At 38.8% G+C, this 27,917-nt stretch overlaps 1 protein-coding gene across 1 annotated transcript in view; it reads right to left on the reverse strand.

Annotated features, from left to right (window-relative positions):
- Positions 1–27,917, reverse strand: part of SYNE1 (spectrin repeat containing nuclear envelope protein 1) — a 507,598-nt gene that overhangs the window by 332,312 nt on the left and 147,369 nt on the right. Inside the window, 10 exon segments of the mRNA XM_043511213.1 lie at positions 126–284; positions 2,119–2,292; positions 4,029–4,172; positions 4,642–4,794; positions 6,699–6,863; positions 11,617–11,819; positions 19,386–19,482; positions 21,829–21,997; positions 22,627–22,739; positions 26,549–26,713. Of these exon segments, the coding sequence (XP_043367148.1) occupies positions 126–284; positions 2,119–2,292; positions 4,029–4,172; positions 4,642–4,794; positions 6,699–6,863; positions 11,617–11,819; positions 19,386–19,482; positions 21,829–21,997; positions 22,627–22,739; positions 26,549–26,713 (1,542 nt within the window).

The raw sequence follows: 27,917 nt of genomic DNA on the forward strand, positions 1-27,917 counted from the left end.
AAACATCCCTGCAGCCCAAGCTCCATGAGTCTGAGTCAGCTGGCACAGTCCAGCCACAGATTTTTCTTTGCTGTGTAGACGTACCCTAAGAGTCTCAAAAATGTGCTCAGAAGCGATACACCTACCTGAAAAGTGACCTGGATCTCTGTGACCTTCTTCTGAAGCATTAATGGATCGAAATGTTGTAACACCTTACTCGAAGCCACAAACTTCAGAATGTCCTGACTGTTTCTCTCAATCAGGGACAAAGCTTTCTTGCAGTTTTCTTGGTATGCTACCAAATCCTGAAAGAAAGAAAGAGAAAGAAAGAAAAAAAAGAAAGAACAAGAAGAAGAAAGAAAAGAAAGAAAGAAAGAAAAGAAAGAAAGAAGAAAGAAAGAAAGAAAGAAAGAAAGAAAGAAAGAAAGAAAGAAAGAAAATTCTGTTCCGGCCAGAAACAAAGAGATGCAAACTTCAGGAAAAAAACCCTAGGGGGGCATTTGTGACAATCAGAAAATGGAAGTGGTCAGGTTCCATCAAGAACAGCTTAAACAAGACATTAGAAAGAATAATATAAATCCTGCAAACTTTTTCCAGGGGTGCTCAGCCCCATCCACAGGAATTCAGTCATATAGAACAGCTTGTAGGATAGGATCCATATGGGTAGTTTTACAAAATGCAAAGGTCTTTTCTAGCTGAGTGATTCTGTCATTTATTCTTGATTTGGGTATTATTAATATCTGTACCCATAGTATTAATTGCAAAACAGATGTTCATTTATTCAGTGAGTAGATAAAAGAGTGACAACTCTCTGTAGCTTGCTAAAATGCTTACACATAAGGTCTGTGCCATCTATCAATCCCGTTACTGGAATTTAAATGACCAAAACAAATCATTAGACAAGAGAATCAGTAACTACAACTACACAAATAAGAAGAAAAACCTCATTAATTCTCATGAGAGAAAAGCACAGGTGTGGCCCTTTACTATTTAATGAACTATCTATTCCATGATCTACTCAGCAGAAATCAGGAGCCTCTGCATAATCTGTCAGACTGTCACGGATCTCAGTTCCATGGGTGGTAAATCCTTTTAGCAGAAATAAGCCATTTACTTAAATTATGATGTCTGGGCTATGGTAATCTAAAAGCTGGAGACTTCATGGTGATGCACTCTCCTTATTCTGCAACTCTGACACCTGTTTCATTTGGTGTCTATGCTCAGACAGGACAGGATTTGTTCAGAAAAGTGAGGGAGTTTAGATCAAGGCTGGACTGGCTCACATGCACAGTCAAGCTCAGAAGCCCAATATTATTTTTCTTCCAAAAACAAAGACATAAGCTTCAAGTCACTGGTGGAGCATGGGCCCTCCCTGACTGAACTGTGGCTCACATTGCCATAGTCATTGCAATTATAAAATAATTTCTAAGTGTTCTTTCATATACTGTACTAAGTCCATTATTTTGCTAACAATATTATCTCCCTGTACTTGACTCTAAACAGCCCTTTAACATTCCAGCCTTACATTACAGATGCAAGAAGCCAATGTAAGGTATTTTCTTCTGGATCCAAAATGTCCTTCCATTGTCTAACACTGAGTTTCTGCAAAAAAGTCACCTTCTTACTGCAGGACAGATGGAAATTACATTATATCTCTCCACCCCCAATTACTTCAAAGAAAACTCCTGTCAAACACATGGGAAGTCCACCAGTGTCCATGAAAATCAATGGGAGTTCCTAAGCATTCTCAAGGAAATCCCAATGTTCACTTATGCTGTGTGCAATTGTATAAGGGACTGATTTAGTTTCCATTGAAATCAAAGGAAAATCTCCCACTGATTTCAGAGAAAGATGAAACAGGGCCCATATGAAGAAAAATGCACTTTCAGTTAATGTGAGTTTGTGGGAAAGTTGGTGGGCAGCGGTGAATTGTATAGCTGGCATCTGTATCCCAAAGAAAAAGTGTTTAAATATTATTAAATGAAGATTAAGAAATTGCCCCTCAATTAAGAATTGCTCCTCAATTCTCGCTACTGCAATCCAGAGTCCTAACAATCTAATGTGTTCCATAAATGCTCACCCGGAGTCTCTTATATATTCCAGATAGGGTTTTGAGTGTTTTGGTTTTTTTAAACTTACCTGGTGGTTTTGTTTAAAAACAGCTGCAGGTTGCACTTCAGGATCTAGGGCAGAAATTATTTCATTGACTTTCTCAAGAGACTCATAAAAATATGTAATTTGCTTTTCTAATTCTTCCAGAGGAGACAGCAGCTGCTGAGCTTCATAGAGCAGGACAGGGCAACGCTCCTTAGTCTTTTGGCAACATAAAGAAAAAAATCTCATTACAACAGAAAGTTACTGAAATGCAATAAACAATAAATAACCTTTCCATGTACCTTTCTTTACATAAGCCCCCTCCTTCTTTTAAAGGTAAATGGACCTGATATTTAGTTCTTATTCAAGCAAAAATTACAATTAATATCAAGTGATCCGGTAATATCTCCTTGCTACTATATTCCACCCATAGTTATTTTAATTTATGTGCACTAGATATCATTTGAACTTTTGTGTGGGAGATCTCTTCTTTTATTCTCCCTTACATTATTTGCTATCTTCTGCTTCATGGTCTCTCTCCTCCATTTCTCTTTCTCCCCTTCCACCTCCCTCCTTCTCTCTTCCATCCCATCCTTCCACTCTCACTTTTTCTACATACCCCTTCCTTTTTCCATTTCTTTTGCTTCTCTTTCTCTCATTCTCTACATTGTCTCTGGCCCAATCCTGCATCCCTTACACAGGACTGTTGCATATATATGATTTGCAAGATCATCTATCTCTCCCCACTGTACCTCTTCAGTTCTCCATCTCTACTTCCCACTCAGCTTCTGTCTTTCACTACTCCATCCCCTTTATTGAGGTGAGTTTGAACTATTGTATTTGTTAAGAAGACAATATTGACAAAGGGTTGTTGCTGGTGGTTGTGTATGTGTATGTATTTTGTTTGGATTTTTACACCTATATATTTCTCTGTATTTCCCAGCAGTAGAGCAATTGGGATAGGCCTATCGGCCAGTTTGAGTTGGACAAAAACGCTCACCCTCTCACTTTAGAAGTATGGGTGTGCTTTTGGGGACAGCCTGGCAGTTTAAAGTAGTGCAACGGTAGTGACACAAGCTAAGGTTCCATGTTCAGGCTTAAGCTCCATGAGATGATAAGGGTATAAAGAGTACCTCATATATAATAAAACCATCTATTCAACTCAGGAAGAGTGTTAATGACTTCAGGAAGAGGCTGCATACAACACTCTTTGACTGTAAGGACAGGTCTGATTAATGCAGAGCATTTGGTGTGGAGAGGAACTTGCATATGAAAAGTGTGCACTGGCCTATTGTATATATGTACTGACATCCAGGTATGGGAGCTGGCACTCAATCTAAATGCAAACACCTGAAACATTATAATATATATAACTTCAATGGTTTTTTCCAAGTTTATGCATTAGCTCTAATACTTCATTTATACCAAAAAAACAAACAAACCCCACCCAGCTATTTTTAGAAATATCCACAATCTAACATAACAAGTTTTCTTTTTAAGTAAATTTCCCATATGAAAGCATATTTTTCAAAGAATGCTCATAAATGTCACTTTAGTACAGAATCAGATGGGCAAAACTGGGGTGGTTTTAATGATGAAAAAAGCAAAACTCAAACCTGGGGGGACTCAGATATGGGTCCCATTTTATCTATCCTCCTACGGTCTGGAGGGGTAGAAGAGATGTTTAACATAAATAGTTTAAGTTTTAGCTCGTGTCCATTGGAAATAAAGAGGGGTCAAAACCAGAGTGTAGTTTTGGCTTTATAAAAACCCATTATGTGAAACAAATCATAAGCAACCAATACTAAGCCTGGTTCAGATATGGGTCCCATTTTATTGAGTCCCCTGAACTTGGGGTTGGTGTGGCACTTGGCTAAATGGTTCCTGCTTGGACCCATCTTTAATTATTAGTCCAACGGTAAACATACTGCACAGCAGAAAAGATATTCCAGGACCTTGCTTAGCTGTGCTTTGATCCCTGTCATAGTTGCAAGCATTTCATTGACTTCTTCTTGGGGAATTTCCTTTGTAACAAGCTGTGCTGTCCTTGTAATTATCTTGTACTGAGCTTCCATCACAGGCACCTTCTGTTTAATATCCTGCAACAAATATTTTAACAGGTACTGTTATGAATTCATGTGGCACATCAACTTGTTCTCACCATAGCTGTAGGCAATAGATCCAACTCCCATTGACATCAATAGGATTTTTTCCATTGACTTCAACGAGTGTTGGACCAGGTCCAGAATGTATTTGATATATACTAAGCAAAGGAGTTCATCTACAAAGCTCTGTACTAAAGTTCAGCATTCAGCTGAAAATCTAGTGACACTCCTGCTTGTTGCATTGGAAATGTGTTCCAGAAACGTCACTCATAGAATGCAATCATTTAGACTACCTAAAACACAAAATGCACCACTGTAGTATAAAAATGCTGATAATGGCTATGTAAATAAATAATCTTCTGATCCTTTCATAAAATTAAATAGTTAAATAACTCTCCCTTCTGTGAAGAAAAAAGAGAGAAAGAGAGTGAGAGAGACAGACAGACGAAAGGAAGAAACTCACCTCCAAACCTTGGACAAACAACTTGACATTTAGAAAGGACACTTCAACAGGCACAGAAAATTTTCCATTAGTGCAATCAGCAAAGGTAGACAAGGTGGCAACACCATCCAAGTATTCCTTCCTCATTCTGTCAAATTCATCTGCCCGAGCATACTGTGAAAAATGGAAAATAAAAACACAGAGAACATGTCCAAATATGCAATGCTGCTACTTAAGAAAACTAACAGGTTCTTGGAAGTAACTGTTAAATTTTTCTTTTTTATTCAGTGTGATTTGCTACTGATCTTTTAAGCTAAGGGTCCAACAAGTCGTTGGTTACTTGTTTTTTTAAATTTTAATATTGATTAATGAAGCACATAGTTCTTTTTTTAGAAATGGGAAAACTTGTTTCCAACCCCGCAAATGGCCCTCACTTCAATTCCATCCATGAAAGAAAACCCAAACATATTTTAAAGTTTGGATCACTTCAAGAACTCCTTTCTCTCCCAGGTTTCTGAAGTGGACCTAACTCCCCAATTCACTTCTCCTGACCTACCAGTAGCCTTCCTTTTGATGCTTCATATTTTACCCTTTTCTCAATTTTTGCCCTAGACAGGGACACTTCCCACCTGAGCATCTACTTTCTCTCAAACTGTGATTTGCTAGTTTATCAATTCAGTGAGTAAAATGCCAATAGTCTCCTAGTATTCTCAGTCACTGCAACCCTCTAACAGTGGGATCTGGGGATCTTTGGGGATCTGGTTTAATGATACAGCAAATATGGCAGCCTCTCCACTAAGGTCCCGGTGCCAGTCCATTCACATTCTCTGCATTGTTGACAGCATTTGACTGTGAAGCTATTAACATCAGGAAATATGAATGCATCAGCATCTGCAGCTCAGTAGGGAGAGAGGCAGCCAAACAAAATTGGGGAAGGCTGGGAGGACTGAGGAGATAGAGAGAGAAGTCAGGGAATTAGTTGAGGGCTGGGGTGAAGGAAGAACTGAGGAACTGTTAGAGGGCACAAAATAAACTGGAAAGAATTGAGTGGGAGAATTGTTAGAAGGTCATGGAGATGGATGGGGAATAGGAGTGAGGAGACAGTCTCAAAATGTGCAGGAGAGCATTCAAACTCTGGGGATCAGGATTTATCAAGTAAACTACTCTGCCCATCACTAGCAAATAATAAAGCTGTGGCTGTGCTACAAACAACAGTTTGAAAGGTTTAAAAAAATAAGAGCCAAATGCTGACCACTTTACTAATGTGATTCATTGACAGCAATGGGAATACTCATGAGAATAAAGAGAACAGGATTTGGCCTCAGGTGAGTAGTCAAAAGTAATTAAATCAAAAATTTCATTAGCCATATGACTACTTCAATGCAGATATTTTTAAATGAATGTGTATATAAGGCTGTCAAATACTTTGGTACAAGTTATATCTCACATCTTCCCTCACACCATTTTGAATAACTTCTTAAAATAACATTTCTTTTCCAACCCGGTGAGTCTCTTTCCTGAAGCAAAGTTTTTTGCTCTCTGTGCCTTATGGAGCACAAGACAACAATGATGTCAGCATAGCTTTAGGAATGGGATTGGTTGATTAATGTGTGCTGCCTCTACTGTTGACTGGCTTTAGCCCTCTGATAAGTAGGTGCAACTCCCATTAAAAAGCATTAGATGTATCCCCTTACATTGTGGCTATATTTGGCTCTATAGATTCTACATAAACAATGGCTATTTTTTGAAAAACATTTTAATTTCTCAACTATAGAGAATGTGCATTTTTTTAAAAAGTCATGGTCAAATATTACAGAGATAAGCTGCAAAGTATGTTTGCTGATGAACTTGAACAAACCATCTCTACCCATCTTTCTAAAAAGGTGCAAATGCAACCAACTATTCTGGTGGTATGTATTGATTTATGATTTACATATTATATACATTTACATTAGACATGGTCCTTGGAGTCCTGGTAAATTGTCCACGCAGGCTTTAGTGGTGCAAAACTTAGGCAGCCTTGCTGCATTGCAATGGTAAAATAATTATTTAAATACAACAACTGTAACAACACATACTTGCTTAACTTTCATAAACAACTCTCTCCATCTTCCATTTAGTAGCAGCAGCTGCTGTTTAAGATCTCTGGAAATGGTCTCATCACAAGTTTCAATAAGAAAGTTACCAGCATCATTCATGGCTGTGTGCTGCTGGATCCAATGAGGTAAATGTCGGAAAAAATCCTAAACACAATATAAGCAGCATTGCTAAACATTTTTCAAAAGTCAGTATGTTACACAATAAAATTTAAGCCTCATCACCAACAAAGGACATGGATAAACCTTTTCGCTGCAAGGCACATTATCGTCTGAAGCATCACACATTGGGTACTCTGGTAAATTCTTATGTTCCAAACCAATATTTTTAAAAAGAGCTATCAAGATAACCTGCTGCATTAATGGACGGGACTCTATATTATATATCTGTATCTATAATATAGATATAAACAATCAGTACCTTCTCAATTTAATCAAGTAGGTAGAACTACTGAGGTCAATGGGACTACTCTCCTGAGTAAGATAAAAGGATTTGAATCTTAATTTATAATATTGCCACTGTTTCATCTAATTTCTGTTTAATTTATATACACTTGAGGACTACTTTTGTTCATTTGAAATCAATGAACTACTAATTCACTATGGGCTGTATTGCAACTTGGACTACATGCCAGCACATTAGTAAGAATCCCCCTTGTAAACTCAGGGCAGGTAATTGTGGGCCTCAGAGCAGAAGGGAAAACAAATGCTTCATGGCTGCTTACTCCCACCTCAGAGCGGGTGAGTGGGGAGGGAGAGGAGAATGGATGGAGCCTTGGTTCTGTCCCCACTCCAGTATTCTAGGCTGCACAGCTGAGCCTGTGCGGGGGGGGAGGGGTGAGAGAGATGTGTGTGAGATATATGTGTGTGTGTGTGTGTTAATTTTCTGCCGTGGGAGGTCCCCAACAAATGACTTCCCACCTTCCTTTTTCCTTTCTTCTCTGCCCCAGGAGGAAGGGGGACCCAGGGAGGAACTGTGCTTCAAATGGCTGTCTGAAGTACAATTCTTCCCAGAGCTGCTCCAGGCTCTTTGCCTCTTGCTCAGGGCTGTACCAAAAAGTGCAATATCGAGGTTTCAGAAAGTCTTGTGACAACACAATAGTTGATGCAGATGTCAAAACTTATCCATATTTTAAACACGTCCCATATAGCTACAAAGAAAATGGAGGCATATTGATTAAATGAGTTGGACAGATAATTGAACACAATGTTATTTAAATCCCTAAAGAAGAGATGGGTAAAGAGCACTTGTACTATGTACATAGACATATCAGTGAATAAGCTTCATCGTCTCTGAGTAGACTGGGTGTCATCTTCCATCTTCTTTGAGTTTGAGAATAGTGGTGCATTCCCCTGGTGCCCAAGATAACAATACTGATTTGTCAGGAAATACCCAACAGCATCCCAGATATATTATATAAACACTTCCTTGTCTTTTTTTAAACTGCTGTACACATCCAGGCCTGCTAGAAGGAAAACAAAACCAGCAGTCCTGTTCCTACTGTTCACAACAAAATAACTCCTTCAGAACAGGCACTGACCAGTTCTCTTGTTGGCAGACTTAGCAAAGAGGTCAAAGAAGAAATGAGATGGAAGAATGAATTACCCTGCAGAGGTAGACCTTCTTCATTCCAGGTGTAAATCTCCTCTCCAACACTGGGAAACATGGCTTGGATACCTCTGAGGCACTGTTTCCCACCCCAGACCCTGCAGAAGTTCCTCTGCATAGACCCCAGTCAGCATGAAGGAGGAAGCAGAGTCAGGGCAGGCTGGGGAGCAGGCTGGAGAGGGTGGGGAGGGGGGTCACATATTGTCCCTGACCCCAGGAAGACTTTTAAAAATTAATATGGTCCCAGCCTATACTATTTTTTGATTTCCCCCCACAATCCCCCTTGGGGCCCTGAATGAAGATGCAAGAGGAGAGGCCCTGGAAGCATGGCTCCAATGGAGCTGTGCTGGGAGGGGTCTAAGAGGGACTGCTGGGGTTGAAAGGGTGTGGGATTTCCCTGTGAATGGCTGAGGCCATCTGCTGGTCCTCAGGAATCAACTAGGTTGGAAGGAAGTTCTCAGCAGGTGACAAACCCTGCTCCTCCTGATGGCATGGTGCAGGGGCATCACAGATATTTCCCAGTAAATAGCCTCCTTGTGCAACTTTGAAATTACTGGGCCAAATTTATCTTTAGTTGAAGTTCCTGGTAGTTGATGGAGTTACAGAAAAGACGGATTTGTTCAGTGATGAATTTGTTCTGTTGTAATTCACTTATTTGTACGAGGAATATGACAGTCCAGGATGGTTATTTCTGGCAAGTTTCAGAATTGTTTAGGTTAATGAGTTCATGGTAGAATCCCTTAAACTAGGGGTTACCAATGGGAAACAGGGAAGAACTTTACATTTTAGCATTGCAAACACAACAATGATGCAAATATAGAACTTGTAATCAGACAGGGAGCTAAAAGAGAGTTGAAACACTATGGTGTGGTATGAAGGTTTTATGGCCTACATTTGGGATGCACATAATTCTCATGCGTGGTGAACTTAAGAGTGAGTTATGTAGGTCATTCCAGGTGAGTGCCATAAAGCCCTTATATCATGCCACAGCATCAGGGATTTTGTATGTGACACATACATTACAAAACAAATATTTTGGAAATATTTCAGTAAGTTTTACTTTATGTTACTGATGCTATTTAATTACCTCTATCCAACTTGAAGCCAGGATGCCTTTGTTAACATTAGTTGAATTGTACAAACTTTAGTGAGAGTGAAAGTTATAACTGATAAATTATAAAAGCCTCTTAAATGACCTAAAATAGATTTTCCATACATGATGATGTCACTCTTAAGGTCTAGTACAGCATCTTGAAAACACCTAGGACCAGAAGCAAATTCTGTTACCTTCTGATAATTGGGGACACTTCTCATCCTTGAGCCAGTGTAATATGAGGGAGAAACTGCACATTTTGGGGGAAAGGAAGTAATATTCCTATGTCTGAGTGCTGCATTTATTTATTTATTTATTTATTTATTTACTAACTTATTTAAACTGGCTATTTGAAGCTGCTGAGAGATTTGGAATAGGATTGCTAACTCTCCAGGCTTGCCCTGGAGTCTCCAGGAAATAAAGGTTAATCTTTAATTGAATATTACATCATGTTATGAAAACTCCAGGAATACATCCAACTAAAATTGGCAACCCTAGAAGTCAAAGAGTCCCAGTGGAGACAGATTAGCAGAGTGGACAGAGTGCAGATGGGATGGTCAAAGTTGCATCATGAATGCAATTCATCACATGGATATCAGGAGCACGTGTGACACTATACACACGTTCATATTTTGTTTTTAAAATCTGCTTTAAGATGAAACTGTAGAACAGACTCGGCACATAGATGTTGACTTAAATGTTCATATACAAAGAATATATCAATATTTCATTTTAAACAATATATATACACAAATATAAACCACACATATAAGCCTCTGATACCCATGTGCATTCATCATGTGTCTGAACATCTCACTTGCCTATTAATCTACCGTTGCCAGGACAATTTATAAGATGCCAAACTACTGAGTCAATTTTTACAGGCACAATTTTTGTTTAGTTTCAGAGTAGCAGCCGTGTTAGTCTGTATTCGCAAAAAGAAAAGGAGTACTTGTGGCACCTTAGAGACTAACAAATTTATTTGAGCATAAGCTTTCGTGAGCTACAGTCAGCTGTAGTTCACGAAAGCTTATGCTCAAATAAATTTGTTAGTCTCTAAGGTGCCACAAGTACTCCTTTTAATTTTTGTTTAAACATACAAAACACTCCTTTCTTTCCCCCCAATTCAAATTTCTGAATTTCTAAAAAAAAAAAAAATTAAACTGGCTTGTTTATGTGCAACAATGTGCAATATTCTGTCCTAAGCTGGTGTCAGGATTAAAGTCTGATATGTTTTTAAATAGGAGATATTTATCACTGATAGTGCTGATGACCACAGATATTAAAACTGTGCCATTAAAATAGTAGTGTTATCCTTATGGGTGAAAAACTATTTTAGGTCATTTAAAGGAGTTTCTAAAATGTATTTGTCATAATTTTTCACCCCCTCTGAAGTCAGAGTACAACTCACGATATCAAAGCAGACAGACTTATGGTGAACTATTTAAATGTACACAATAGTTGGAACAACTTTTAGAACTATTTAAATAATTTCTAAAATAGTTTAAAAAATCCTTATTTTTTAATTTGCTGGGCAAACATAACTACATATATACGTAGATAAACTGGCTGTAGACAGAGTGGTAATTCAGAGAAGTCACCTGAGTGGTAAACAAAAAGGTAAAAGCATAATATTTACTGCACATAAATGCTTGTATAAACAGCTCACTTTAACTCCTAAATTGTTGCAAAGAAAAACAGTGATTAAACCAGTTTTACTACAAAATATGTGGCATATAGAGAACACATAAAGATGCAGAATGATATAATGGCACTTGTTTGAGTGAGCTGCATAACAACACATTCTTGACTTTGCCATTTGTGAACAATGCAGCCATCCTAAATTCATGAAAATTAAGCCTTTATGCTATACCATCATAAATGTGCTTGCTCTCTTTCCAAATTTATACATGCACACACACACAAACCTAAGGCAAATATGCTCAGATAGAAAGTGTACTATGAATCTGTGAAAGTTTCCGATAGTGAAGAGAGTAGGGTAGGAATTATTCCATGCATAAATCTCAACTTGCCACAACTCTCATCATCTAGGGCTTCTCCCCAGTCTTCTGCAAACAGCCCCTACCTGGTCACTGATATATTTTTTTTAAACTTGTTTCATGTAGGTTGTAAAACTTTTACTGAACAGTCACAAAAGCCATATACAGGGGTTGGATGAAGTAGCTAATATTCCTTACCTTTTTGGCATGTTCAGGCTGATTCAGCATTTTTTCAGCATCCTCCAGCCAGGCCTGCAGACTGGCCACAGTGCTACTATATCGGTCCCAGTTAGCAATCACTTCTTCTAACATGCTCCTCACACTTCTCACCTCTACCGACAGGTTCCTCCACTGGGCTGTTGTTTCATTCATGAATTTCATCACATTCTCCGCTTCTTCTACTAAGACACAGAAAGCATATTGAATTTTTAAACACAACTTAAAGTCGAGGAGCTACTGGAAGTATTTATCCAAGTATTCAGCATGTATTTCTTTTATTAAAAATATTATTAAATCTCTTTTACTATTCTTGTTAAGTAATTATATTTTATATTCTTTTCAGCATCAGTAGGTTTGTTTAAACATATATTAAATGCACAACCTAATCACAGAATCATAAAACCACAGGGTTAGAAGGGACTGCAAAGTCATCTAGTTTAACTTCCTGCGAAAATGCAGGATTTGTTGTGTTTAAACCATCCAAGACAGATGGCTCTCCAGCATCCTTTTGATAAACCTCCAATGAAGGAGCTTCCACAACCTCCTGAGGGGTCTGTTCCATTGTCTTACTCTTCCTACAGTACGGAAGTTTTTCCTGAGGTTTAATTGAAATCTGCTATGCTACAGTTTGAACCCATTGCCTCTTGTCTTGCCCTCTGTGGCAAGAGAGAACAATTTTTCTCCATCTCTTTTGTAGCAACCTTTCAAGTATCCAATGAGTGCTATCATGTCCCCCACACCCTTAATCTCTTCTTTTTAAACTAAACATACCTAGTTCCTTCAGCATTTGCTCATATGGCTTGTATTCCATCCCTTTGAGCATATTTGTCACTTGTCTCTGGATCCTTTCTAGACAGTTTCTCTACACCCTTTCTAGACTGTGGTGACCAAAATTGGACACAGTACTCCAGCTGAGGCCTAACCAGTGCCAAGTAGAGCAGTACTATCATCTCCTGTGGACTTGCATGCTATACCTCTGTTAATGCAATGTAAAACTACCTTTGGGGGTTTTTTTTGAAACACCATCTTATTGCTAATTCATGTTGCAGTTGTGATCTACCACAACTCCCAGATCATTCTTAGCAGTGCTGCTGCCAAGCCAGTTTTCCCCCTTTCTGCATTTATGCATTTAGTTTTTCTTTGTTGTCTTTGTTGAATTTCATTTTGTTGTCTATAGCCCATTTATCCAATTTATCAAGATCCCTTTGAATTTTAGCTTTATCCTCCAAAGTATTGGCAACCCCTCCCCCCCAGCTCTATGTCATCTGCAACATTAAGATTGAGAAATTAAGCATATGTTGTAAAAATAAAGTATACAAAGAATGTCACATTAACTCAGTTATGTTGCATATCCATTGATGTATGCACCTAATAACAAAAGGTAATATAGGATGGGTTAAATTTAACAAGGAAAGAGAAACAGAAAACTACGTGTGTGGCTGCTTCAGTGATGAGTTTGCATTAAAAATATTCAGTGAAAATCTATTCTAATTTACAATTGTGTAAATCTAGATTAATGACACTGGATTTTTGTCATTTACTTTTTGAATTTTCTGTCTGTGGTATACTTGATTTCTGGGCCATACCAGTGCATTGGATTCCATCTTTTTAAGGAAAAAAGACAATGCATCCACAATGCAGGATCCTTTAAGAAATGAATTCATAGCTTAGGTGTCCTTAGTTTGCACTATTGATGTTGCCAATAACTCAGGTGAATATTTATTTGTTGGAAAATGACTTATTGTTGGATTTAAAAAAAATCATGAAATAATTTCTGTTGCTCTTAAGTTTTGTAAGGTGTATTTTTAAAAAATCGAAGTTTGGGGACAAATTTGAGCTGATATTGTCATTTTAAACGGGTAAGATATTCCTTTTCAGTCCCTGTCCATAAGTCAGTTTAACAACTGCAGCATCTCACAGCAGAGATTGCTGCACCATTATTTGACAGTGTTTAAAGTAGTCCCTACCAGATGCTTCCAGAGCCATCCATGCAACCTCACTGAACTCAATGGGGTTGTATAGGTGGAACAGAGAGTAGCCGATCCATCCATAGGTCATCGTATACTGCACCTATCATTTTGATCATTCTTTGTAATTCTGTGAAGCTTGTGAAAGGTACTTCAGTGAATACTATCTCTACTAATAATGATACTGGATGAGACTGCTTTGCATGTGGTTGCAGAGGCATAATAATACAAAAGATCCTTCCATGGTTTGCACCATGGAAAAAGACCACTCCTTGAGCCTGGAGATAACAGGATGGTACACCTGTGTACTGGGGAGTTCGGCGAGGGCTAACAATCCCTCTACAACTTCCCCCTGGATAGCTGTTGCTCTGAAGTGCCCCAACACTTCAGACAGACAGCTGCAGCGGCACAGGAGCTAGCAAACAGAGCTCTAAACAGGGGAGATTGAGTGGGAGTTTGCAAAGGGAGTTTGTATTGTGGTGCTTGTTTGGGGTTTGCTTTTGCTAGGGGGGGTGGTCTTTTTGGTGTGGCTTGTGTTTCCCAGATTAACAGGATTTAGGTGGGAAGGTGATGACAGATACAGAGGCAGCTGTGGGAGTGACTCCTGTAGTGGAAGACACATTGAGGATGACTGGACGTGGAAGCTGTGGTATGTACATGATCCTGGAGGGGGGAACCGGTAAGAGTTTTTTCTGCATGAAATGCCATCTGATAGAGCTGATGGAGGAAAAGATCCAAGGTTTGGAGATGCAGGTGGAAAGTCTCGTTGAGTTTAGGAGGGGGTTTGAGCAGATGATGGAGCAAAGATATGAGGTATCTGAAGGGAAAAGCTCAGACTCACGGATGGAAGTAGGGCTGGGGAATTTTGAGGGGAGACTGGGTGAGGAAAGTGGTCAGTGGAAGCATGTGACTAAAAGAACCAGGCAGAGGAAAAGACGGGCTAGTGAAGGAGAAATAGAGCTTAGGAACAGGTTTGCAGAGTTGGAAAATGAAGAAGGGGCTCAGCAGGTACTTGTTGAAGGTGGAAGGGTAAGGAAGAAGAGAAGAGAGGCTAGTCCTATAGGAAAAGCGAAAGAGTCAAGGGAGACTACACCAAATATGAGCCCCAGGAGGATACAGGATGGGTTGAAGAGGATTATAAGGGAAAATAGGAATGGAAAGAACTTGCAGCGAGAGGGAACAGGGGAGAGACTGGAGAATAGCACCGTCACCAGGAAAAGGCAGGTCTATGTGATAGGGGACTCTTTATTGAGAAGAATAGACAGGCCTGTAACTAGAGCTGATCCTGAGAATAGAAGGGTGTGCTGTCTTCCAGGTGCTAAGATACAGGATGTAGACCTGAGGTTGAAAAGGATCCTAAAGGGAGCGGGAAAGAATCCTAATTATCCTTCATGTGGGAACAAATGATATAGCTAGATTCTCGCTGGAAAGTATTAAGGGAGACTATGCTAGGCTGGGGAAGACGCTTAAGGAAATTGAGGCTCAGGTGATCTTTAGCGGGATCCTTCCTCTTCCTAGAGAAGGGCAACAAAGGTCTGACAAGATTATGACTGTCAACAGATGGCTTAGGCAGTAGTGCTATAAGGAGGGCTTTGGGATGTATGGCCACTGGGAGGCATTCACGGACAGAGGTCAGTTCTCTCGGGATGGACTTCATCTGAGTAGGGAAGGAAATAAACTTCTAGGATCGAGGCTGGAACAACTGATAAAGAGAGCTTTAAACTAGGAATTGGGGGGAGATGGATGGGAGATGTCCAGGAAATCTCCACGCCAGATTTTAGCATTGAGAGGGAAGAAGATGAAGTAAGAAAGGATACAGCCGTGGGTAGGAGAATGTATATAAGGAGCGAGGGCGGTATGGATACTAGTCTAATAGGTTATACTGGCTGTAGAATGACTGTGCCTAATAGGGTACAAAATGTGAGCGAGGCCAAACAGCAAAAATTAAGATGTTTGTACACCAATGCGAGGAGTCTAGGTAACAAAATGGAGGAACTAGAGCTACTGGTGCAGGAAGTGAAACCAGATATTATAGGGATAACAGAAACATGGTGGAATAGTAGTCATGACTGGACTACAGGTATTGAAGGGTATGTGCTCTTTAGGAAAGACAGAAACAAAGGTAAAGGTGGTGGAGTAGCATTGTATATCAATGATGAGGTAGAATGTAAAGAAATAAGAAGCGATGCAATGGATAAGACAGAGTCCGTCTGGGCAAAAATTACATTGGGGAAGAAAACTAGTAAAGCCTCTCCTACGATAGTGCCTGGGGTGTGCTATAGACCTCCGGGATCTAATTTGGATATGGATAGAGCCCTTTTTAATGTCTTTAATAAAGTAAATACTAATGGAAACTGCGTGATCATGGGAGACTTTAACTTTCCAGATATAGACTGGAGGACCAGTGCTAGTAATAATAATAGGGCTCAGATTTTCCTAGATGCGATAGCTGATGGATTCCTTCATCAAGTAGTTGCTGAACCGACTAGAGGGGATGCCATTTTAGATTTAATTTTGGTGAGTAGCGAGGACCTCATAGAAGAAATGGTTGTAGGGGACAATCTTGGCTCAAGTGATCATGAGATAATTCAGTTCAAATTAAATGGAAGGATTAACAAAAATAAATCTGCAACTAGGGTTTTTGATTTCAAAAGGGCTGACTTTCAAAAATTAAGGAAATTAGTTAGGGAAGTGGATTGGACTGAAGAACTTATGGATCTAAAGGTAGAGGAGGCCTGGGATTACTTTAAATCAAAACTGCAGAAGCTATCAGAAGCCTGTATCCCAAGAAAGGGGAAAAAATTCATAGGAAGGAATTGTAGACCAAGCTGGATGAGCAAGCATCTTAGAGAGGTGATTAAGAAGAAGCAGAAAGCATACAGGGAGTGGAAGATGGGAGGGCTCAGCAAGGAAAGCTACCTAATTGAGGTCAGAACATGTAGGGATAAAGTGAGACAGGCTAAAAGTCGAGTAGAGTTGGACCTTGCAAAGGGAATTAAAACCAATAGTAAAAGGTTCTATAGCCATATAAATAAGAAGAAAACTAAGAAGGAAGAAGTGGGGCCACTTAACACTGAGGATGGAGTGGAGGTTAAAGATAATCTAGGCATGGCCCAATATCTAAACAAATACTTTGCCTCAGTTTTTAATAAGGCTAAAGAGGATCTTGGGGATAATGCTAGCATGACAAATGGGGAGGAGGATATAGAGGTAGATATTACCATATCAGAGGTAGAAGCGAAACTGAAACAGCTTAATGGGACTAAATCGGGGGGCCCAGATAATCTTCATCCAAGAATATTAAAGGAATTGGCACCTGAAATTGCAAGCCCATTAGCAAGAAATTTTAATGAATCTGTAAACTCAGGAATAGTACCGAATGATTGGAGAATTGCTAATATAGTTCCTATTTTTAAGAAAGGAAAAAAAAGTGATCCGGGTAACTACAGGCCAGTTAGTTTGACATCTGTAGTATGAAAGGTCCTGGAAAAAATTTTGAAGGAGAAATTAGTTAAGGACATTGAAGTCAATGGTAAATGGGACAAAATACAACATGGTTTTACAAAAGGTAGATCGTGCCAAACCAACCTGATCTCCTTTTTTGGAAAAGTAACAGATTTTTTAGATAAAGGAAATGCAGTGGATCTCATTTACCTAGATTTCAGTAAGGCATTTGATACCGTGCCACATGGGGAATTATTAGTTAAATTGGAGAAGATGGGGATCAATATGAACATCAAAAGGTGGATAAGGAATTGGTTAAAGGGGAGACTGCAACGGGTCCTACTGAAAGGCGAACTGTCAGGTTGGAGGGAGGTTACCAGTGGAGTTCCTCAGGGATCGGTTTTGGGACCAATCTTATTTAATCTTTTTATTACTGACCTTGGCAGAAAAAGTGGGAGTGTGCTAATAAAGTTTGCAGATGATACAAAGCTGGGAGCTATTGCCAATTCAGAGAAGGATCGGGATATTATACAGGAGGATCTGGATTACCTTGTAAACTGGAGTAATAGTAATAGGATGAAATTTAATAGTGAGAAGTGTAAGGTTATGCATTTAGGGATTAATAACAAGAATTTTAGTTATAAGCTGGGGACGCATCAATTAGAAGTAACGGAAGAGGAGAAGGACCTTGGAGTATTGGTTGATCATAGGATGATTATGAGCTGCCAATGTGATATGGCTGTGAAAAAAGCTAATGCGGTTTTGGGATGCATCAGGAGAGGCATTTCCAGTAGGGATAAGGAGGTTTTAGTACCATTATACAAGGCACTGGTGAGACCTCACCTAGAATACTGTGTGCAGTTCTGGTCTCCCATGTTTAAAAAGGATGAATTCAAACTGGAGCAGGTACAGAGAAGGGCTACTAGGATGATCCGAGGAATGGAAAACTTGTCTTATGAAAGGAGACTTAAGGAGCTTGGCTTGTTTAGCCTAACTAAAAGAAGGTTGAGGGGAGATATGATTGCTCTCTATAAATATATCAGAGGGATAAACATAGGAGAGGGAGAGGAATTATTTAAGCTCAGCACCAATGTGGACACAAGAACAAATGGGTATAAACTGGCCACCAGGAAGTTTAGACTTGAAATCAGACGAAGGTTTTTAACCATCAGAGGAGTGAAGTTTTGGAATAACCTTCCAAGGGAAGCAGTGAGGGCAAAAGATCTATCTGGTTTTAAGATTCTACTCGATAAGTTTATGGAAGAGATGGTATGATGGGATAATGGGATTTTGGTAAGTAATTGATCTTTAAATATTCAGGGTAAATAGGCCAAATCCCGTGAGATGGGATATTAGATGGATGGGATCTGAGTTACCCAGGAAAGAATTTTCTGTAGTATCTGGCTGGTGAATCTTGCCCATATGCTCAGGGTTTAGCTGATCGCCATATTTGGGGTCGGGAAGGAATTTTCCTCCAGGGCAGATTGGAGAGGCCCTGGAGGTTTTTTGCCTTCCTCTGTAGCATGGGGCATGGTTGACTTGAGGGAGGCTTCTCTGCTCCTTGAAGTCTTTGAACCATGATTTAAGGACTTCAATAGCTCAGACATGGGTGAGGTTTTTCATAGGAGTGGGTTGGTGAGATTCTGTGGCCTGCGCTGTGCAGGAGGTCGGACTAGATGATCAGAATGGTCCCTTCTGACCTTAGTATCTATGAATCTATAACACAAGGCTGTTCAAAATGGCACAAATTGCATCATTATTATTATGATTGTGACTGTCATTAAATCCCCATTGCAGATACTTTGAGAGGAAATTGTTGCTTTTTTACAGCATACCCCCCAAAAGCACAGATGACCTCTGTTACTCAGTTCTTAGATGTTATAATTTCATATCTCCTTCAAGTTATTCAAAGTGGGTGAAATTTACCCCAGTGCAGGGGGCCAGTACAAAGTACGTGAGACTTATTTGGTGCATGGGCATTGTGCTAGGCCTCTGCACTGGAATGAATTTTACACTTTGTGAATCAAAATTTTCTTCACTTACAACCAGGGTTGCTTTTCTATGAGTCAAAAGTGGAAGAACTTTTACAATTAACACTTAGATTTCCTCATGTTCCAGTAGCATATTCTAATAATCACACAGTCAACACACACTGGCAGAAATCCACTGGATTCTAGTCTTGTCAGATCCCAAGTGGTTAATTACAGCTACAATACAACTGTATTGCACAGAAGGAATTGGCTTCTAAATATACTCTGAGGAACTAATTTAAGAAGGATATTAAAATCAACAAGACTAAAATGCCTTCAGAATTGCAACGGATACAGAAGTATTTACCTGAACCATTAGCTTTGGCATACATCTCAGCTGCCCTTTTCAAGATCTGGTATGTAACTTCATACTGCTCAAAGAATTTACTGTTTTCAATAACAGACTGAAAAGGGAAAAAACAGTTATAAGGGGCAAAACTAAATGTCACATGGAATAATAAGTACAATTCCTTTGTATTACAATTGCATTAAGATACGATTTCTCAAATTTCACCAAACCATCCCGTACTTAATTTACAAAGTGCTATCCAGAGTTCCCTTTGACAATGACAGGACAGGATAGTCTCCTCCCATAGAGTTTTTCTTTTCTTTCAATAGTATATTTTGGATGAATATTTTTAACATGCTCATAAAGCAACCTGTTAATTGCTCTTTCTTGCTGGAATTCTTTGGACTTCTTCACACTTAGAATTCAGCAGAAGCCAAAGAACTGACTGAAGAGTCACTATTTATTAGATAACTCCTCCTCCGCTGAGATCTAAGTCAAAACAATTCAGTATGGGCAAAATTCATCTTCATGCAGATAGCTAACACAAAACCTATGCACCATTTAAATCTCACTTAAGCCTTCAGAATAGCCCTTGTGCTGACCCTCTGCAAAGGGACAGATTTCACTCGAAGAGAAGAAATATATTCCATCAAACATCAGTTTTCATTCACATCTTCCAGAAGAGACAGAACGAGGTGTTAAAGAAATACTACATTAAGGGATGCTGCTTTACAAAGTGTTGCATAGGTTTTTGCCTTCGTGGTTGATGCTAAAACTCTATATCCTGCTCTGAACATTTGCTCTTAAACAGAGCTGGGTAAATAACTTATAGGGAATACTTATTCAACAAATGTTGCCCCTTTCTTTGTTCATGGATGGTCAGTCACTTGGTTTTGTTTTTTTCAAATGTATTTGTTTTTCAAAATTATTTGTTAAAGTTGTTAATGTGCTTAAGAATTTTCAAGGTTGAGTTCTTAGTTAGGCCAACTGCCAAATGGAAATAATTTTTTCCTACTTTTGTAAATTCCTTTCAGATATGTAAGTGCAAGAAATATTAGCCCTGTTTTTCAGATAGGCTAACCAGGCTCACTGATTTGACTTGGAGGTACTGACAGTAGCATCAAAAGACTTGGGTCCCAATTTTGTATTGAACACATAATTTGATATGATTTTTAAACACTTTTTGCCACCATTTTGAGAATGAAGGCATGTTGGTCTAACTTAGCTATGCAGTATACACGCATACTTTATGTCATCAGATACACACTGAAGCCCCACCCCATCTAGCAAAGCATTAAGCACATTAGTAAACTTTAAGAATGTGAGTAATCCTATTAAAGTAAATGGAAACACACATTCTCAAAAGTTAAGCACGTGATTATTGAGTATACTCTACTCTAAACAGTTTGCCCATTCCCAATTAACATTAAAAGTATGGAATTCTTGATGTGCAATGGCTAGAGAACTATAATCGTTAATACCGTCAATGGGCTGCTTTGATGAGCACTAAAAACATAATGGAAGTTAAATAATTGAGAGAAAGATGCTTTTGGATCATTATTTTATAGTAAGCAGGAAAAAATCTTATTTTTAACTATTAAATGAAAAGGAATCTCAGGTACTGAATTTGTGTTTTATTTTGAATTATTGATTTGTTGCTCTGTAAATTGAGTTTGGCATTTGTATCCATTCCAAAAACAAACAAAAGAAGAAGACACTGAAAAGGAACAGTTCAGATTGCTAATAACAGTAATGTGGGGAACTATCACATCATTTACAAAACTGAAACATATCAAAGCAAGCGAATAAATATGGGAGGACTTCATAAATCTTACATGGCACACATAATAAATATTTTGGGCAAGAACCTCAGCTGATGAATGCTCTGCTCAGCTCAGCTGAGGGGGGCTCAAATGTGCCTTATGTGTTTCCCCATCCTTAGAGTTGCTCTGCCCAGGGTGAAGCCCCCAACACAGGTTAGACTGGCCTGAAAGCTGCTTTATTCTCCATAAGCCACCAGTGGTCTGAAGGAGCCATGTGACAGCTGGGCACCACGGTGTGAGAGATCCCTGACCACACCCTCTTCCCCAATACTCTGGGTGGCCGTCTGGAAGGAGCAATGATATGGAAATCCCCAAAGTAGTTCTGTACCACCCAAAGATCCTCCTAATTTCAGAGGCTGGATCTGCTGGGTTTAGAAGAACTTTGTACCATTGGAGCACCATGAACCAGTTGGAGCACAGCCAGGATTAGGGCCATCTGCTGGATTCTCTGTTGTCTTATACTTTCTGTGGTCCTTTATACCTCTTCAAATTGGGTGAAAAGTAGATGTAAAATGCGGCCCTTCTCTTATGGTAGCATTTTACACTGTCTTTACATAGGTGTAAATCACAACATAAGGGGCAAGGCAGTGGAGTTCAGATGTAGATGCAACAAAATTAAACAAAGAATAAAAGCTTACAATATAATTTTGTAGAAGTAGTTCTACTGACTCTCGTCTTCCATATTTGATAATCCATGATTTTAACTTTGATTCTGCTAGGACTAACAATGACAGCAGACGGTATTTCAGTTCCAGAAACTCCATTTTCAACAGATGGAGTTCAGACGTAGATGAAACAAAATTAAACCTAGGAATGAATCACACAGTAGTAAAAAAGTGAAACATTCAATATGTAGGAGGAACGGAGGGATTTTTCTACAGGTTCAAGCTACCTTGTTATGTGTGAGATAAATCTCTATTCTTTGATCTAATGCAAAGCCTAAAGGCATATTTAATTTTGTATGATAACCACTCTGAAGGCTGCTCATTAAAAGCAAACGTTATAATTCTGTTTATACACAGAAGTAAATCATCAGTTTAGGTCTGAGATTAAGTTCTTTTCATTACCAAAGCATCCCTCTTCCAGTTTGTTCATAAGCATCCTAAGTGTTGTTACATAATGTTCCTTCTTGTGCCGAGTGTGTCTGAAAAATTATTCCTTTTTGAAAATCAATAGCTTGTTCAATTACGAATATCAGGCTTTTCAATATATTTCTCACTTGTTGCTGCTCCCATTCTTCTTAACTAAGAACCAAATGTAAAATCTGATTTTTACATGAAAATATTATAAAGCAAACAGGATCTCTGTCATTCACAGAGAAGGATTCATTTAAAATTAGTCTTTAAGGTGCCACCAGACTCCTTGTTGTTTTTGTGGATACAGACTAATACAGCTACCCCCTGATACCTATCATTTAAGATTGAAATTCTTCTTACCTCTCTGCCATATCGTTTAACTGCTCCACTGGAACAGGGACTCCATTAACAGACCTAGCCCGGTGGATCCCTTGGAATGCCTTTTTGTGACCATCTATGTTTTTAAGCAGGTCCTGGTTTGATTCAAAGAGAGAGAAAATGCTCACAGTAGACTAACTAACAAGCATGATTTTAAGGCTGCAATGATGAGTCAATGTAGTTAAGTATTTGAACATGCTGTCACATTTGCATCCAAGTTAATGCCTAATATAAAAGCATTATATAGCAGCTTGAGCATCTGCACAGTGAAAGTACCTTATGGGATATTCTGCTAAAGCTGTGTCTTAAATTCTGGCAGTTTTTAAAATAGATGGCACTTGCACTGCCTCAAATAAATCTTTCAGAGATTTAAAGAAACACGATGAACTCTAATTATATGTGACTAATCTGAGATAAAGTCTGCAATTGCTGAAATTTCATGATTATATAATTTTGCTAAATTTCCTGTTTATATCTTTACTACAAATACCAGCTTTTATTAATTGCTATTTCAAATATTACACAATTAGTCTAATCCCCCTCCCCACCCCCAAACAAAGCAGCAGATTCAGGGTTCCTGATGTTATTGCATATTTAATGTGAAGTGAACTCCTGACTCTCAGCATCAGAAGATTCAGTGATTATATGCTATATATTATGCAAACCTACACTGAATACAGTACCTAAACCTGTAGGCTTATGATAAGATATGAACAAGCATAAGCCTCATAACAACAGCTCATTTCTATAGTAACCAAGCAACACTACTTCAAAGGATTTCCTGGAGATTACTTATTAAAATGAATGACTGGCAATAGTTTCCAAAGCGGTAACCATAACGATGTCAAGTCTTCAGAAGGCTGCCAGAATGTGAGGGAGTAGATAGCTTATTGTACAGTCCCTTGCTGAATCTGATCTGTATCGTACAGACAAACAAAATCATGTACAGCTCCTCCTCTCCCCAGGATGAGGGAGCTGGGTCACAAAATGCAACCTAGTAAATTTATCTGAAATGTTTATTTTTTCAATGTATTAAAATATCACCTCTCCACAGACTGCTCTGACTGAACACTTGTGCAACAGCAGAGAGATACATACGATTCTATTGGCTCAATTCACAAAATTGTGCCCAATATCCCTCATGATCCGCCACCAACCCATCTGATTCTACTCAACCCTCCTCTTTGGTAGAAAGTTTGAGAGAACAGATAAAACTCACAGTATGTCTGAAGGAGGATATATCAGGCTTTGTCAGGCAAAGGGGATAATAAATGAGTCTGAGAATCAAGAAACCCTTGCTGAGAATTCTCTGCAGCTAGCCTTCTCTCATTTATATGTGGGATGTTAGAACAAACATTTCACATGACTGCATTTGTCACCTCGCCATGCAAGGAGGGAAGTTGTCTCTAAGGGCTTGTCCACACTGTCCCACAGTTCAGAGTATGGGGTGTGAATAGCAGTAAGCACCAAAGTGCTGCGCTTCAGCTTCCCCACATATGGATGCAGTGGGTGTGAACTAAAAGTGTCCTTGTTCACATTAACATAGTCCTCAACTAACCAGACTACATTAATGAAAACTAGAAACCTTTTAGTTTGCACTCACAGCACCCACACGGGGCAGTTACAACACAGCACTTTGGAATGCATTTCTATTCCCACCCCCATAGTCCAAACTGCACGGCTATGTAGACATAGCCTGAGATCCTTAGATGGATAACAAACTTTTTAGATCTTTAGAAGTCAAAACTAGTACTTGAAACTTCACCCACTAATCTACTGGACACCAGTGAAAACTATGGCATTCAGATGCAATTTGTTCCCCAAGTGAATTACTAATTATTAAGGTCCTGACCCTTCAAAGACTTATATACATGTTTAACTTTGAGTTAAACAACTGTGAGTAGTCCCACTAACTTCAATAGGACTACTTATGGATGTAAAGTTGAACACAGCAAAGTTTGTGCAGGATGGTATCTAAGAAGGCAAAACACACTTTCAAATACACTGATGAAAAGCACTATATAAAAACTAGATATTATTAATAATGATGTATTCTGCATCAGTTGGAACTTCAGAATAACCTTAAGGGGCCATATAATATACAATGTCATGTAACAACTTCTGGAGGTGACAAAGGTATGGATAATATGGTGAGGTTCCCAACAGAGAGAAATTAAAAAAAAACTGCAGAGCACAGCTGGAAAAAACACATTGAGCCATTGCTGCTACCTAAGCAACTGAGGACCTTCATGACCCCTGTGTCACGACCCTGAGTGACAAAGATGAGCAAACTCACACAATACATGGAGCTGATTCCTACTAATTCTTCTGATGCTTTCTCCATCCCACATGTACTATATATAGGGCAATGGTTATCAACCAGTGGCTCGTGGGCCATTTGCGGCCCATCAACACACAGCTGCAGCCCATGTGATATCCTCAGGGCCATACAGATAGTATTGGATGTGGCCCACATAACACATATGCGGCCCACAGTGGTAAATAGGTTGAGAACCATTGATATAGGGCTTGAAAATCTACCTGACATCTACTAACCTAAGGACTAAGTTTACTTGTCAGGGGGATTACTTAAGATGTGAGAGCTCAAAATATATATCTCTAAGACTTCTAGGAGTTGTTCTAGCACAAACAGAGCTGACATTCATGATATTACAAGATTAACAAAACCTTTTTCGTTAAGAAACCTTTTAGGCCTTCATTATACTGTACACCATAAAGAAGCTAAAAGGACTACAAATATAATTTTAAATAAATGGTTGGCAGATTATTTTTGCAGCAATAAAACACTGAGCCTTGTATTTCTTTATACCATGCTGTCAGTCACATTTCAACATAAAACATTTTAAAATATAACTTACTAGATACACCTCTGTTGCTTCCGTTATATCTTCTTTCCCTTGCTGGTTCCACTCCAATTTTTCTTCCTTTTCTATCCCTATATTTTCAGTGTCTGTTCTCTCTTTTCTTCCTCTCTTTCCCAGCTTATATACCCTTTTACTCTTTCCCTACATTGTGTTCTCTACTTCATCCTCTATATTTCCTGTCTCAGCTTTCTTCTCCTACTTCTCCCCAAAGATTTTTATCTGTCAATATATAAAACTTACTTTTAAATGAGAGCTTAGAATCTTCAGAAATTGATCGCCCTAACATTCAAATTTGCCTATGAAAGCTTCTTACTCACCATAGGAAAGTGGATTTTTCAAGCCTTGTTCAGGCGCAAAATGATCTAGGTTCACCACATTCTCTTCCAAGCTAAATCTTAGTTAGGCATTAAGGCAGATTAAGACCAACTGCAATGTGGGTTATCAGCATATTTAAAGTGTTGTAGTCTCTCCATTACCCCACTATTTCACCTGGCTTCCCATATAGATTGAGTAACAGAATGGTACAGTGTGGAGCTCTGTAGGAGAGAGCTCCTGGAGCAGATGAACAGCTATGGAATATTACACTCTGGGACTTCTCAAAAAGAAAGGAATAAGAGCCATTCAAAAATAATTCTAACTACTTCTTCTAGGATCTGCAGACATCTTAATAAAACCTCATAGTCAAAGGTATCATCTGATAGATCTCAAAGAATAGGAATGGACTCTTGATCTTCATTTACCACCAACAGGAGATTATCTACCAATACAACTAGTACATGTAGCCTCCTAACTACAGCATGTCAAAAACCCAGTTTGTATTGCATCAAGGAAATCTTAGGACTCCATATGTTGTCCAAGTTGCCTCATCATCACAAATCACTTTCAAAACAAACCTAGTAACAACCACCATGACAATTTGTTGTTCATACAGCATGAGTTCTCAGTCACCCTCAATCTTAGGAACAGTGGCCACACTGAAACTGGAATGTCAGGCATAGAGATGTCTCATACAGAGTTACCTTATGCTGTTCAAGCTTCTGATGTATCGTATTTGCTGTTTCCTCATGAGCTTGCTGGACAATTATTTCTTCCCTAATGGCAGCCTCTGCTCTGTATAGCCAGGCACCTATGCTACCCAAAGGTGCAGGAAGAGATTTATCTAGATATTTGTGCCAATCTAGTAGCTGGAAAACAAAATTAAGAATACTGAATATCCTTCCAGGATTAATTGAACAGGTAATTATCCTGACGATCAGACTCCTAACAAACCTGGTGCTGGATAGTTACAAGACCAAAAAGAAATTAAAAGACCAATAAGTCATGTATAAAATGTAAATGTTGATATTCAGTTTATGGCATTACAGTATTAAGGATGGTAATGTATAATTTTCCATTACAACAGTTTGTTCTGGATAAACTATGCATGGCATCATTATTCATTAATGGTGCAGGTTACCCTACATGTATATTAGTAAAACTTGTCCACCACCAAATGCAGTCAGATGTTCTATAGTTATACCACAGATATGGTGATGACAGACTTGTGGAAAAAAAAATGAAACCATGTCATAAATTGAACTTCTCATAATGTCAGATAGTTTCATCTGCCCTCTGCTCATTACTTCATCTGAGAAGAGACAAATGTTAACCATTCCAGGCATCTCGGCAGTTTCAGACAGATGCTTATACGTTGTGCTTGAGAAATGCATCTTTCTTCCACCTAGCCTCCCATTTCTCCCCAAATTATAACTGTCTGGCATTATGCAGACTTGAGCCTGACAAAGCTTAAGCTCCAATATGGCATCAATTATCAGAGATAGTAATAATTTCCTTATCCCACTGAATGCCAAGAATGTTTTTTCCAGTAGACTGTGGAAGTTCAGAGCTGAAGATTTAATATTAGTTATACAAAGAAGCTATTTTCAGTAATATTGAAAGGTCTTTATTAATTTTTCTCTTCATCAGAAGACTGTACATTTGGATCTGTAGAAGTAAAGTAGCCTGTCTTACTGGAAGAGTCCCAATTAAGAAAGAGAAAAATAATGTCAATAAAAATTATAAAGCTTCAAAATATTTCCAATATAGTTATTTTAAATACATGACATAGAAAAATTCATGACAGCATGGTGATTTATAAAGGTTTCATTGGCTCTCATTTGGAATGACCTACATAACTCATTTGTTGCTTCACCAGTCATAAGTATGTGTCCGTGCCAAATGAATACTGTTACACTTTTACAACACACTGCAACATTCAGTAGTTGGTAGGCAGACACAAATTGTTCTGCAAATGTACAGATGTAGAATTTTAAAGGGCATTCAATATTGTCTAAAACCTGTTCTGTCAATCCAGTTTGAGGGGAGCTGTGAATTGTACTATTAGTTGTG

This window comes from Dermochelys coriacea, chromosome 3 (assembly GCF_009764565.3).
Source record: "Dermochelys coriacea isolate rDerCor1 chromosome 3, rDerCor1.pri.v4, whole genome shotgun sequence".
Lineage (NCBI taxonomy): Eukaryota > Metazoa > Chordata > Testudines > Dermochelyidae > Dermochelys > Dermochelys coriacea.